The sequence below is a fragment of the Cyprinus carpio genome, chromosome B10, assembly GCF_018340385.1.
Source record: "Cyprinus carpio isolate SPL01 chromosome B10, ASM1834038v1, whole genome shotgun sequence".
NCBI classification, from domain to species: Eukaryota; Metazoa; Chordata; class Actinopteri; order Cypriniformes; family Cyprinidae; genus Cyprinus; species Cyprinus carpio.
The window spans coordinates 22,807,152-22,822,315 of record NC_056606.1 but is presented as its reverse complement, the minus strand read 5'-3'; the positions used below and the strand labels follow the sequence as shown (position 1 = coordinate 22,822,315).

The window sequence follows — 15,164 nt, the reverse complement described above, 5'->3', positions numbered from 1 at the left end:
CCAATCAGAACATGACACAATGAACAAGAGGAACAAATAGCATGAAGACTTTATACCTATATGTACAGCGCACACACAAATAAAGTGTAACTTTTAACTTTAATGTGCTGTTTATATTTGATTGACTCTTTTTAGAGTTCTCTTATTTTTGAGAAAATATTTTTTACAGTGCTGTCACCAAGAAATTCTATTAAAAATAATTTAAAAAAAAACTCACACAGAACAGTTAAATTCTTTATAATAATATTGTTATATAATAATATATAATAGCCAATATATATAGCTAATATGAAAAAAATTAAGCAGAATTCCCTAACTATTTATTAGTATTATAATATAATATAATTAATTAAAAAAACAAATATTTTTAATAAATATATATTTTTTAAAAGTATATTAGAGTTTGTACACTGCTACACCTGTAAATGTGTAAGAGTTTTGTTACTGCTCTGTGCCCATCATCTGCTATTTCCAGCACTTAATCAAGCCACTCTTCTTTAAAACATGATGATGTTTTAATTCACATGTCATTGTGTTTGTGTTGGCTCTTGTGTTGAGCTACTTCGTCTGCAACCATTAATTAATTCGATCTCTACAGTGACTGATTTGGCGCACATCTTGTCTTTCCATGAAACCTATAAACCGCATTCTGCCGGTTCTAACTCTATACCAACACCTATACTCTATAGTGGTTTGCAATTTTTTCGCATTTACTAGAATTCAGTCAAATGGCTTTCCCAATTCATTTTTGCGCCTGTCACATTATTTCTTCTGTCGCGACTACGCAGCTTAGAGGGGACATTGTTCATAATTCACTTTAGATAAAAGAATCTGCTAATTGAATGAATAAATGTTTGACACTGATAATATATGATATTTACAAGATAAGCAGAGCACCATGGACAGCAGCAACTCAAGCAAAATGAACCAGACATATACTGATTATGATTATGTTTCTGACAATGTCTACAAAGATATTTGTCAGGATTGTTTTAATGAGCTGAATAATTTTATGAGAGTGAGTTCTCTGGTCTTCTACTACCTGACCTTGATCCTCGGCGTTCCTGGAAATGCATTTGTCTTGTATGTTGCTGGATTGAAGATGAAGAGGACTGTTAATACAGTAGGGTTTCTCAATCTAGCGATTGCTGACCTCTTGTGATGCCTTTCCACTCTTTACTATGTTACCAAGAGCACTTTTAATGAACACTGGCCGTATGGATCCATAATGTGCAAGATTTTCCCCTTCATTATGTGCATCACCATGTTTGCCAGCGTTTTCACCTTCACCTTGACTGGTCTGGATCAGTTTACTCAGGTGATAACGCCGGTTTGGGCTCAGAATCATCATAGTAAAATCTCCAGTGTTGAAATCCCAGTGTTAAGGACTTTCAGAGTAAAGAGTTAAAGTTGTGGTGTTGAATTTCAAACAATTAATAGCTGGTGTAAACAGCACCCTCATGCTTGTGTAAAAACGGAGAGTAACCCTTATTAACACTGTTGAGTGTTATTAGTCACATCCAAGACATGTTCTCATGTGCGAGCCTAACCCATCTGAAATATTTTTCAAAGACGCCATTTACTTTGTTCGCGATGTGAAGCATATAAGGATGTAAAACAGCAAAATAAAGTGTTTAGTCTTACTTACAAAATGTTTTTTCATATCGTAACGTTTTATAACGATATTTATGTGCTGTTTGTGCCTAAACGTTTCTCAAAGACATTGATTTAAAGTGATATTTACGTGCTGACAGGGAAGTTGGTTTTAAAAAGGTGAACACTGAAAGTAAGTGTTTTGCCTCATTTACGATATGTATTTTATAAGATAGTATTACTATATGACGATATTTATTTGCTGCGCACACCTGAACAAGCCTAACATTAACCGTTTCTCACAGATTTGGATTGCTATGCAGTGCGCAGATGCGGAGGTCACAGGGAAACACCAGAAGTAAGTTAAACATTTTAAACGTTACCTAATTTAAAATATGTATTTTATAACATCATATTATTTATAGTGATATTTATCTGCTGTACATTCCTAAACTTTTTCTCAGATATATTTTCTTTCACTCACGATGCTCTGGAGCAGAGTTACATTCTTCGTCATTTAAAGTGATTTTGTGCCCTCACAAGTCTTGGAGTATGGCACATAAGTTGCAGTGAAATACTTTAGACACTTTATTATGTTATTATCTTTAAGCATTACATTGTTTTGGATTTAGCAAAAGTGAGTTGTATGGGTTTGGAATTACAATTTTAAGTAAACTATTTATTTAATATTGTTACAGATGGTTCTTGCTGGCTTAACAGAAAAATCAAAAGGAGAAGATGTGCTTGAAGAGTATGAAGCCACCAATACACGAGTAAGCCACAATTGCATATTTTAAGATTATTGATTGTCATGTTTATTTTTTTTAACAATAATAAAGAGTCTGATCTCTTTTTTAAAAAAAATATTTATTTGCTGTCCCATTTATGTGCATTCGTTTTAATAGGAGTCGACCAACCTCAACACAGGGAGATCAGTATGCACTTGGAATTGTGACTTTGTCTCTGTCGTTAGAAGACCCATTTTCTAGTAAGACTGACTTTCTTTTTCCGAAATACTTTTACAGTGAATACACTAGGTCAGTGGTTCTCAACCACATTCCTGGAGGACCACCAACACTGCACATTTTGCATGTCTCCTTAATCAAACACACCTGATTCAGGTCACCTTCTCATTAGTAGAAACTCAAAGACTTGTTATGGGTGTGTCAGACAAAGGAGACATGCAAAATGTGCAGTGTTGGTGGTCCTCCAGGAATGTGGTTGAGAACCACTGCACTAGGTGTATATGACTTTCTTCTTTCATATTAATCCAATCTTGAGTTTTATTAAAAATGACCCTGTCACTTCCGAGCTTTATAATGGCAGTGGGTGGGAGTTTCTGTTCAACAGTCCAAAAGAAGTGCAATTAAATGCATCCATCCCTAATGACGTGATGTGACATACAGCCAAGTATGGTGTCCCATACTCAGAATTCGGTGGTAATAAACAGTGCCTCACATGGCTACAGGGGGTGAATAAAGGCCTCCTGTAGTGAATCAATGCGTTTTTGTAAGAAAAATATCCATATTTAAAACATTATAAATACTTTGTGCAAGCCGTTCCGGGCGGATGACATAGGACTTTGGTGTAGCATTAGCTCCAGTGAGAATATGCTAGTCACAGAAGAACCAACGCTTGTTTAAACGACCATAGGAAAACCAGTCTCCTCTTGGCTTTCATTGAAATCCTCTGACGCTTCTCTTTACAAATCCTTGTTTTGTACTTCTACACTGTAAAAAGTGATTTTTTGAACTTGTAAATAAAGATAGCATCAGTTAAGTAAATTTTACAAAACACTACTTTACTATTTTGTCTAAATACATAAGTAAAGTCAAATGGAACTGCCTAAGTAGAAATTAAAGTTAAAAAACTCATAAGTATATTTTACTTAGAACCGTTTGTTATGTTTACAAGGATTCTTTAAGTAAATATCAAAGTTATGATCCCATATTTCCCATCATGCAGTGGGACATGAATAATTAAAAATGTACACTGTTTTATGGTTGCTTTTGTTGTTAGTTGCTTAGTTTAGTTGTTAGTTGTTGTTTGTTTTAGTAACGTACTGTTTTGTGACACCTGGAGTTCATTTTCTACTCAAAATGACCCATTCATACTCAAACACTATTCACTGATTGTTACCATCATTGTGTGTGGTGTACCAAGTATTGAGGTCTCTGTGTTCATTTGATTATTCATTTTATTGAGTAGGCATATTATCTTAAAAGGATAACAGCCTGTCTACATGCTTACTTGCATGTTTGCAAGTGAATCACATGCTGTAATAGAATGGTGGTTTTCAAGTGTTGCCTTGTTAAAGTAAATTGTATAAACTTGCAGATTTTGTTAAATTCAATGTTTGAGTTTTACTTAAAATATATGAGTGCAAAAGAAGGAAAAATTTGTACACTTTTTTTACAGTGATAAGCATTACATAATGTAAAATTTACAAACAAAGAGTCAACAAAATTAACTGGGAATTTCCAAGTAAACTTAACTTAAATATGTCTAATTAAACCTACTAATAATTATGTTTAGGCTTTTACTTGGCAAATGTTTGTAAATTTACAAGCCTTTTCTGAGTGAAAGAAATTTCCAAAGTTTTTTCTACAGTGTAATTCGGGATTCGCTCGTTTTGCTCTCCCCTCCGCTCTTCAGTGTTCGTCACTTCTCACCATGCATGCGCTTCACCGACGTCCTACATCATCTGCCCAGAAGGGCTTCCATATACAACATTTAGTGCAAGCTAGAGAAATGTTTTATTATGGAAGGATGCACTTTATTTCACTTCTTTTGGACTGTTGAACAGAAACACCCACCCACTGCAATTATAAAGCTTGGAAGATTTTTAATATAACTCTGTCTGGATTTGTCTGAAAGAAAAAAGTCATATACACCTTGGATGCCTTGAGGGTAAGTAAATCATGGGGTAGTTTTAATTTTTGGGTGAACTAACCCTTTAAGTCATCATTTACTCACACTTGTGTTCTAATGCTGTATGTCTTTTTGTTTTGTTTTTTCGGACATGCTTGTCCTTATAATGTCAGTATATGCCAATCAATATCAAGCTTTTAAAAAAGATGCAAAAGTGTCAGAATGGTCCCATGTATTTCTTCCATTGATTTTTCAAAAAAATAACGTATGGTGTTCCTCAGAAGACAGAAGGTCATACAAGTTTGGAACCACATGAGGATAAATACGTGATGACATAATTTTCAGTTTTGGGTGAACTATTGTTGTATTGCAATTCATACTTGTCTCTGACATTTCACCTGATAATTATTGTTTTTCAATTTTACAGGGGCAGGTTTGTGATGCTGCAAATAGGAGTGGATATCTTGCTTGGCTGAAAACTGCAGAGAAACGCATTGTTCTGAAAAAAGGAATGACACTATTCTCTCCAAAGAGGACCAAACACCATCACAGAGTTTGATTAGTGATCATTAACATGCATTCTGCATTTATGGTAATGAATGGAATGCTGTTGTTTAACCTGATAAATGTCAGTATTATAAATCTTGTAACATTAAGAGTACATATGGACCAAATAAGAATGTTTTTTGTGTCTTTCCACTGATTTGCTTTGACATTATGATGTTTAATTGTTGTAAGACCGTGTTCTTTACATTGAAATTTTGAATTTTGAGTTTTGAATTGAAACATTGAAAGTGAAGACATTTTGGTGCAGGGAAAAAAAAATGACAACGTTTCAATAAAATAAATAAATGTAAACATTTATTGTTTTGTGGGTTTATTTTTTTTATATTTTCATCTGAACACTGGGGCAGTGTTGACCAGTTAATCCATGAGTGTTAACTTTGAACACTAACTTTGGTGTTCTCATCATCCATTCTGGTGTTAATATTTTACACCTTAAGAGTTTGTTGGTAAAAACTGTCAGAGTGTTAATAATGTTAACTCTTTCAAAAGTGTTAATTTAACACTTTAACGGTGATTCCAATATGAACTCTGGGAAAGTGTTAATTTAACTCTGAGGGAGTTAAATCCACTCTTTAAAATTTGCTTTGATCGCAGCTTGTTCATCGCACGACTGTCCTGTGCTGGGGCTTGGATTCAGGCTTCAATTCTTAGTCTGCCTTGTATGATGTCCTAGGATCCTAGGATCTGTCCTAGGTCCTCTGCTATTTTCAATATACATGTTGCCTCTTGGTAATATCATTAGAAAATACGGGATTAGTTTCCACTGTTATGCTGATGATACTCAACTATATATCTCAACGAGACCAGGTGAAACTTCAGAATTATCTAAGCTAACAGAGTGTGTTAAAAATGTAAAAGATTGGATGACCAATAATTTTCTCCTATTAAATTCAGATAAGACAGAGATGTTACTTATTGGACCAAAAAACATTACACAGAATCTCGTAGATTACAATTTGCAGTTAGACGGATGTACTGTTACTTCCTCTGCTGTCAAAAATCTGGGTGTTATATTAGACAGTAACTTGTCTTTTGAAAATCATATTTCCCATGTTACAAAAATAGCATTCTTCCATCTTAGAAACATTGCCAAGCTACCAAACATGTTACCTGTTCCTGATGCAGAAAAGCTAGTTCATGCATTCATGACCTCTAGACTGGACTATTGTAATGCACTGCTAGCTGGTTGTCCTGCATCCTCAATAAACAAGCTACAGGTAGTCCAAAATGCAGCAGCTAGAGTCCTTACCAGGTCAAGAAAATATGATCATATTACCCCAATACTACAGTCTCTGCACTGGCTACCTATTAAGTTCCGTATCAGTTACAAAATATTATTACTTACTTATAAGGCCCTTAATGGCTTAGCTCCTGCGTACCTAACTAGTCTTCTACCATGCTACAACCCATCACGCTCCCTAAGGTCACAAAACGCTGGACTTTTGATAGTACAGTACCTAGGATAGCAAAGTCCACTAAAGGAGGTAGAGCTTTTTTGCATTTGGCTCCCAAACTCTGGAATAGCCTTCCTGATAATGTTCGGGGTTCAGACACACTTTCTCTGTTTAAATCTAGATTAAAAACACACCTCTTTGGCCAAGCATTCAAATAATGCATCTCATAATTTTGGACTGCAGTTATAACTGATCAAATGTGCATTATTATTCTTTAGCTTGGGTTAAACTAATTAATTTTACTTGACTGGAACAGCAGCTACGCTAATTATGTCTCTATTTGTTTCTCTGCTTATTTACATCCCGTGGTAACTAGGATTTACACAAGCTCCAGTCTGGATCCAGAACACCTGAGAAGAGATGATGCCAACCCCCCAGAGGACCTCAGATGATGCTAACCAGAGACAACATACAGAACTACCACATTTTGCTCTAAGTTTGATTGCATAATTGCTGTTAATAGTGTTAATCGTCTGTTTGTTTACGTCTTTTTATTGATTTTTCTGAACATTTCTGCCATATGCACATGAACTGACAGTCACCACTGATAAGCTACTACTAAATATTGTAGAAACTTAATTTTCTGTAAAGTTGCTTTGTAATGATTTGTATCGTAAAAAGCGCTATACAAATAAACTTGAATTGAATTGAATTGAATGATGTTTAAAGAGACTTGCACAAAAAATAACAAAACATACTGCCAGTATCAACTTAATGAATACTATTTTAAATTGTATGGAAGGTTAAGCATCATCAGATTTGTGTTTGGCTTTTTGGTTCCTCTCATATCCATCACAACATGCTACGGATTCATCGCACGCAAATTAGGCAGGAGTCATTTTCACTCTGGACGAGCGTTTCGCATCATGTTGGCTGTAATCGTGGCCTTTTTTCTGTGCTGGCTGCCATATCACATAATATATTTGATAATAATGTACAGAGATTTTCCCAGTTCCCTTGTGGCTGTGGAGCCGTTGTCCATCTCTTTGGCAGTTTTCAACAGCTGCCTGAACCCCGTTCTGTATGTTTTCATGGGGCAGGATTTTAAGAGCAATGTTAAACTTTCTCTAAGACGTGTTTTTGCAAGAGTTTTCTCTGAGGAGGGAACACAAGCGTCACGATCCACACAGTCACAACACACACACTCAGTGTAGTGAAGATATCAGCTTTCTGATTTTCTGATTGATTTTTATTACTATTCTAATAATGTTGTTCTAATTATTTCTTTTCGAAATTCATCAACTCGAAGTCAGCAAGTCATCTAACTCTTATTCATCATTCCTGTGTGTTTTTCTCTCTATTGTTGATGTATTTTCAGTGATTGGTGATTTGTGAACTATCGTCAAAGCTTAACATCACAATGATGTAACACTGATGCCTGATTAACTTTTTTGGTTGCTATCAGCTTAGAAAAAGCTTGTAATATTTCACTAATAATGGCATGTGGTCTCTATGCTGAATTCATGAAGAAAAATAAAAAATGTAATTTTAAAGGTTGCAATTGTGAATATAACAAAAAAAACTCTGCCTTATCAGAGTGATTTAGTCATTTTGGTGTTTTTCTACTTTAGTGTTATGGGAGTTATGGAGTTGATAACTCAGAAGCAAAGTGCATGATGTATAAACATTGTTTTAAATATAAAATGCAAAAAGTTTAATTTTATCATTATTGTAATGAATATATATATAGAGAGAGAGAGAGAGAGAGAGAGAGAGAGTGAGTGTATGTGTGTGTGTGTATGTATGTATGTATGGGTTGCATCAATTTAAAAAGAAAAAAATAGTGTTGCTCTTAAAAAACTTGAAAACCACTGATGTAGAGGCATGTATTTCCAATGAGCCTGTGTTGCAACAATAAACAACAGATATAGAAACGAAGTATTAAGTAAACACGTATGCGCTACTGCCTTCTCTGCTGACTAATTGCTTCAGCTACATCAGTCTTATCTTTAGACACACACATTTACTGGCAGTTACTAAGAAACTTTGTTCCAACAAGTACCTCTTTATCTTTGTTTTTTTTTTTTTGTTTGTTTTTTGTAGGATTGAAAATGATCAAAGACTTCTGCTTTTCTGTACCAAACATATCTTCCATAACAAAAGGGGCATTTGGCATTACTGAAGCCACAGAGGTGCTGATAGTGATCAAGGCCTGTGTATACATGACATACAGTAATTGTCACAACTTTAGACCCTGGCTGAAGCTGTAATCTGCTGATTGGTAAGTTTGAATGTCTCAGATTGGGTTTTAGTCACATGGTCAAGGAAAGGATAAACGAAGATTGTAATTTTTGCTCTTTCTCTTTTCTTGGCTGGCAGTCTCTCTTCATTGGGGCTCTGCCCTCTCTCCCTCTCTTTCTCTCTCAAGTAACATTTTACATGTATGCTGGGTACAATTAACTGTGTTTTACCATCCATCATCTATTTTGTAACCAATTCAAGTGTATCCATAACAAAATACATAAAAACAAAAATACCTTTTCAATTGTAAATTATGTGCTACCTAGTCTTGATTCAACTTTAACACTGAAGTGCTACCTATTGCAATATAATATACGCCACAGTGACAACATGGCAAATGTAGTATGTCCAGATTACATTTATACAACACACATTCATACTACATAAAACATACTCTTATAGTGGTCGTGAAATAATTATTTATTTAAAAAAAACACCTACTCAGGAGTATGCGATTTCAGAAGCAGCCAATGAAATGGTCTGTATACAGTACACTACAGTGAATGTTTTCATATCAGTTCATTCAGTTTTCATATCATATTAGTTTGTTAACTAGATACTGCATTAGTAAAGGACAGGCTGAGAGGTTGCTAACATTAGTAGTAGCACCTCAAACTTAAAACAATGTAATGAAAGTACACTTAAGTCTGACCCAAATGTTTAATATCACTATGGTTACCATCAATTTGCATTAGTTTGTGTCCAGTTGGTCTCTTTTATGCATTTGTTAAGCCAGCGAAGTTGCTAGTGATGTGAAATATCAGAAAGTGAACTTCAAACTCATCTATGACACTTTTTCTTTCTTAAAGTGCACTTTTGCCTGATTGGAAATTAAATAAACTATTTTAGACTGCTGCTTGAACTGTGTAGATATTTAATTTTTCAGTGCCTGACCATGTTTAAGCATGACTGTTTGGATATAAAATGCTAACACTTTAAAATAGGATTACATTTGTAACATAATGTTGTAAATAATATTCAGTTTCTTGAACAGACTGACTGTTTTGCTTCATAAAACCTTAATATGCCTTCAGGAGACACAGGTTTTAATTTTGTGTTCCTTGATATACTTTTCTTTTTTCTTAAAAACCAGTAGCCGCTGACATGCATTTTATTAATCACCAAGGACCACAGTTTTAGATAAAAATCTTCTTCAGCCTTTAATATAATCAGATGGATTCGTTTCTCTGCTCATTATATTTGTCGGAGCCATTTACTGTAAAGTTTTACTTGGCCACTGGGTGTAACTATGACACGGTATAATTGTAGCACCGGTGTAAGAGCCAGGTGTGTGTGCTCTGGTAATTGGGAAGCACAGTTTTTGACTGCACGGCAGAGTAGCGTGCAAGATGGACTATGACCTTATGCTGTGTCTTCAAGGTATGGACTTGGATTGTACATGTTAATGAACAAAAAAAAAAAACACTCAAAGCAAGTTGTTTTGGGACAATTGTTATTGGAGCAAAAATAAAGACATTTGTTTACATCTATTTCCGCTTGCACGGACTCTGTTTGTACGCGTTCTAGAACTTGCTTACTCATATTATCAACGGCAGTGGCTTACTGGAAAGCTGTTACAATAATTAAAGGGGTCATCGGACGCCCATTTTCCACAAGTTAATATGATTCTTTAGGGTCTTAATGAAAAGTCTATAACATACTTTCCTTCTTTAAAATTTCTCAATGGTAGTGTAAAACAACACCCTTTTTACCCTGTCAAAAACAGCTCTGTTCACAGCAAGCCGTTTCAGTGCATGTCACTTTAAATGTTAATGAGCTCTGCTCACCCGGCACCTCTCTTCAGTGGGATGACGAAACACTCTCATGAGACCGTTAACTTTAGCTGCATTTAGCCGCGGATCTTGCTAACTAGCACGTTATTAGGAAAGGCTATTTGCAAAGATTCATAAAAAAAACTATGCTCACTTCTTCTGTAGGTGAAGCTGGATCACGAATGATTCGCGTGAACATAGACGCATTTAGACAGATTTCCTTCAAAAACAAAATCGTAATCCACTGCGTCTTCAGCGGCTCAGATGTTGTGAGTAAATGACGACTGCTATGTTCATTATTACATCAACAAAACACTTCAATAGCTTAGGAGACATTCTTCCCTGCTCCAGCGTCAAAACAATGGTGGACTGTGCACAGCTCCCTCAGGGCGGGTCTAAGGTAAATCAACAATCGTGGGAGGGGCCTGGGTCTGTGTGACATCACACAGCCAAGAAACTGAGAATGGTTTGATATGAGACAGGGGATATTATTTATGGGGATTTAAAAAAAAAAAAAAAAAAAAAACACTGGGTGGATTTTTAACATTATAGGGTGGCTGTGTACACACACTGCCAAAACGCATTTCAGTTCAAACAACATGTAAAAGTTGCTTTTGCATCTGATGACCCCTTTAATCCCTCCTTAGTTTGTAAAGCTTTAATTTGTCTAATTTAACTTGCTGTGGAATTTGCTATTATACATATATACAGCTTTACCTGCTTACATGATCATTTAACCAATAATAAATACTGTACAGTAGAAAATTTGGTCACATTTTATTTTAAGGTCCAATTCTCGCTATTAACAAATGATTAACAATGACTTTTGCCTCAATAAACTCCTAATTTGTTGCTAATTAATAGTTAGTAAGGTAGTTGTTAAGTTTAGTTATTGGGTAGGATTAGGGATGTAGAATATAGTCATGCAGAATATTTGCTTTATAAGTACTAAACAGTCTATATGCATGCTAAGAAGCAACTAGTTGATAGTGAGAATTTGTCCCTACACTAAAGTATTACCAACTGATCATTGTCCTGCTCTTTATCCTATAAATGCATATTATATACTAGAATATTACATTAGAGTATGCCATACTATATTATAAATTAACATTATGATTTCTGTAAGGCAGATTTCAAACAAGTTGTTGATATTTACATTTACATTTATGCATTTAGCGGCGCTTTTATCCAAAGCAACTTACAGTGCATTCAGGCTATACATTTGTTTTACCAGTATGTGTGTTCCCTGGGAATTGAACCCACGACCTTTTGCGCTGCTAACCACAGGATATCCACTGCTGTGTACTTACTGTGGTTTTCTTGTGACATTCTCTTCAAAAGAGGAAGGAGAATGCAATACCTATCATCAAAGTTTTTATCAGAATTTTTTTTTGTAATTGTCCAAAGGAAATAATTACTCATGCAATCACCCAGAGTTCTTTGTAGTCCTTTCATCCAATCAGTAGGACTTTCTTCCATTTCTTGTGATTATTCCTTAAAGTAGTAAGCACTGGCTAGTTATCACTAGTTAGTACAGAGCAGCTGGTGAGGTGAGTACAAGTTTGTAAGGCATAAATATTTGATCTGTAAAACTCAAGTGTGATTTAAAACATATAAACATATGATCATTGACATACAAGTAACTGCATAGTTAATGATTTATATTAAATGTCTTAAGTAATGTTTATTCAAAAATAATTTTCATTGTTTAATAATATTGAATAGTTGCATTTGTCAAATTGCTTATTTTCCACACATTTAAGCAATGTTCCTTCTAATTTTTTTTTTCTTGCTGAGCAAAAGTTTTCTCTATTGGTCGGAAATTTCGGCAACCTGAGCAAAAACATTCTTTATACCTTTATATCTGTACAGCGCACACACAAAGTGTGTAACTTTTAAATTTAATGTGCTATTTATATTTGATTGACTCTCTTTAGAGTTCCCTCATTTCTGAGAAAACATTTTTTACAGTGCTGTGTCACCAAGAAATTCTACTTAAAATCATTTAAACAGTTAAATTCTTTATAATAATATAATATAATGTAATATAATGTAATATAATATAATATAATTAATATATAGCTAATATGAAAAAAGAAGCAGAATTACCTTTTTTGAGATCAACTATTTATTAGACATAATATAATATAATTTATTAAAATATATATATATTTTAATAAATATATATTTTTTAAGTGTTGTAGAGTTTGCACACTGCTACACCTGTAAATGTGTAAGAGTTTTGTTACTGTTCTGTGCCCATCATCTGCTATTTCCAGCACTTAATCAAGCCACTCTTCTTTAAAACATGATGATGTTTTATTTCACGCCATTGTGTTTGCGTTGGCTCTTGTGTCGAGCTATTTTGTCCGCAACCATTAATGAATTCGATCTCTACAGCGACTGATTTTGCGCAAATGCCTTGTCTTTCTATGAAACCTGTAAACTGCATTCACTGGTTCTAACTCGATAGCAACACCAACTCTATAGTGGCTTGCAATTATTTCGCTTTTACTAGAATTCAGTCAAATGGCTTTCCCAATTCATTTTTGCACCTGTCACATTATTTCTTCTGTCGTGACTGCGCAGCTTAGAGGGAACATTGTTCATAAGTCACTTTGGATAAAAGAATCTGCTAATTGAATGAATAAATGTTTGACGCTGATAATATATGATATTTACAGGATAAACAGAGCACTATGGACAGCAGCAACTCAAGCAAAATGAAACAGACATATACTGATTATGTTTCTGACCATGTCTACAAAGATATTTGTCAGGATTGTTTTAATGAGCTGAAGAATTTTATGAGAGTGAGTTCTCTGGTCTTCTACTACCTGACCTTGATCCTCGGCGTTCCTGGAAATGCATTTGTCGTGTATGTTGCTGGATTGAAGATGAAGAGGACTGTTAATACAGTAGGGTTTCTCAATCTAGCGATTGCTGACCTCTTGTGCTGCCTTTCCACTCTTTACTATGTGACCGAGAGCACTTTTAATGAAAACTGGCCGTACGGATCAATAATGTGCAAGATTCTCACCTTCATTATGGTCATCACCATGTTTGCCAGCATTTTCACCTTGAACTTGATTAGTCTGGATCGGTTTGCTCAGGTGATCACGCCGGTTTGGGCTCAGAATCATCGCAGCTTGTTCATCGCACGACTGTCCTGTGCAGCGGCTTGGATTCTGGCTTCAATTCTTAGTCTGCCTTGTATGATGTTTAAAGAGACTTGCACAGAAAATAACAAAACATACTGCCAGTATCAACATAATGAAGACAATTTCAAATTGTATGGAAGGTTAAGCATCATCAGATTTGTGTTTGGCTTTTTGGTTCCTCTCATATGCATCACAACATGCTATGGATTCATCGCACGCAAGTTAGGCAGGAGTCATTTTCACTCTGGACGAGCGTTTCGCATCATGTTTGCTGTAATCATGGCCTTTTTTCTGTGCTGGTTGCCGTATTACCTAGTGGAGTTGATGATAATATACGGAAAGAAATCAAGTTCCTTGGTGGCTGTGGCTGTGGCAGTTTATCCGTTGTCCGTCTCTTTGGCGTATTTCAACAGCTGCCTGAACCCCGTTCTGTATGTTTTCATGGGGCAGGATTTTAAGAGCAATGTTAAACTTTCTCTAAGACATGTTTTTGAAAGAGTTTTCTCTGAGGAGGGAACACAAGCGTCACGATCCACACAGCCACAACACACACACTCTGTGTAGTGAAGATATCAGCTCATTTATACAGTTTTCTGATTGATTTTTATTACTATTCTAATAATGTTGTTCTAATTATTTATTTTCGAAATTCATCAACTCTAAGTCACCAAGTCATCTAACTCTTATTCATCCTCCCTGTGTTTTTTTTTTTTTTTTTTTTTCTTCCCTCTGTCTCTATTGTTGATGTATTTTCAGTGATTGGTGATTTTTTGAACTATCATCAAAGATTAACATCACAATGATGGAACACTGATGTTTGATTAACTTTTTTGGTTGCTATCAGCTTAGAAAAAGCTTGTAATATTTCAATAATAATAGCATGTGGTTTCTATGCTGAATTCATGAAGAAAATGAAAAATGTAATTTAAAGGTTGCAATTGTGAATATAACAAAAACAGGTTTTATTTTACTCTTCCTTATCACAGTGATTTAGTCATTTTGGTGTTTTTCTACTTTAGTGTTGGAGTTATGGAGTTGATAACTCAAGAGCAAAGTGCATGATGTATAAACATTGTTTTAAATATAAAATGCAAAAAGTTTTATTTTATCATTATTGTAATGTTCATTGAACCTTCAATTCACTTGTAATTTGATTTTTTTATTTTAAATGAGGATTGTGGCTAGATAATAAAAAGGACCAAAGTCACACACGTTCAGAGGCAATTACTAAGAAAACTGACCACTGCAAACGAAACAACTTCCTCCTTTTCATCATGACAAGAAAGTGACCAGGAGACACTTTTAAATGACAGATAACAGATTTTAAGATTCCAAATACTTTGCTGTAAATTTATATGAACATTACATCAGTAGCGACACACACATTTACTGGCAATTACTAAAACCAGCGACTGCTAAGAAACATGTAACAAGAAGTTCCCCTTTTTCCTTTTTTATTCAGGAGAAACTCGTCAATTACATGACAGACTGAAAGGTATGCG

General features: G+C 34.9%; 1 protein-coding gene and 1 long non-coding RNA gene across 2 annotated transcripts; both read left to right on the top strand.

The window, feature by feature from the left end:
• Positions 1-418: 418 nt before the first annotated feature.
• On the top strand, positions 419-5,292 carry LOC122138618. Its single transcript, XR_006155703.1, has 4 exons — positions 419-1,951; positions 2,292-2,366; positions 2,499-2,581; positions 4,892-5,292. It is a non-coding gene; the product is annotated as an uncharacterized LOC122138618 (long non-coding RNA).
• Positions 5,293-13,021: 7,729 nt separating this feature from the next.
• LOC109112373 (C3a anaphylatoxin chemotactic receptor-like) lies at positions 13,022-14,869 on the top strand. The gene has a single exon (XM_019125313.2). It carries the CDS (start codon positions 13,201-13,203, stop codon positions 14,224-14,226), a length of 1,026 nt encoding a protein of 341 aa, XP_018980858.2. The 5' UTR covers positions 13,022-13,200; the 3' UTR covers positions 14,227-14,869.
• Positions 14,870-15,164: the final 295 nt, after the last annotated feature.

Coding starts and splice junctions, on each gene's coding strand:
- LOC109112373 (XM_019125313.2), top strand. CDS start 13,201: ATGGACAGCAGCAACTCAAGCAAAATGAAACAGACATATACTGATTAT.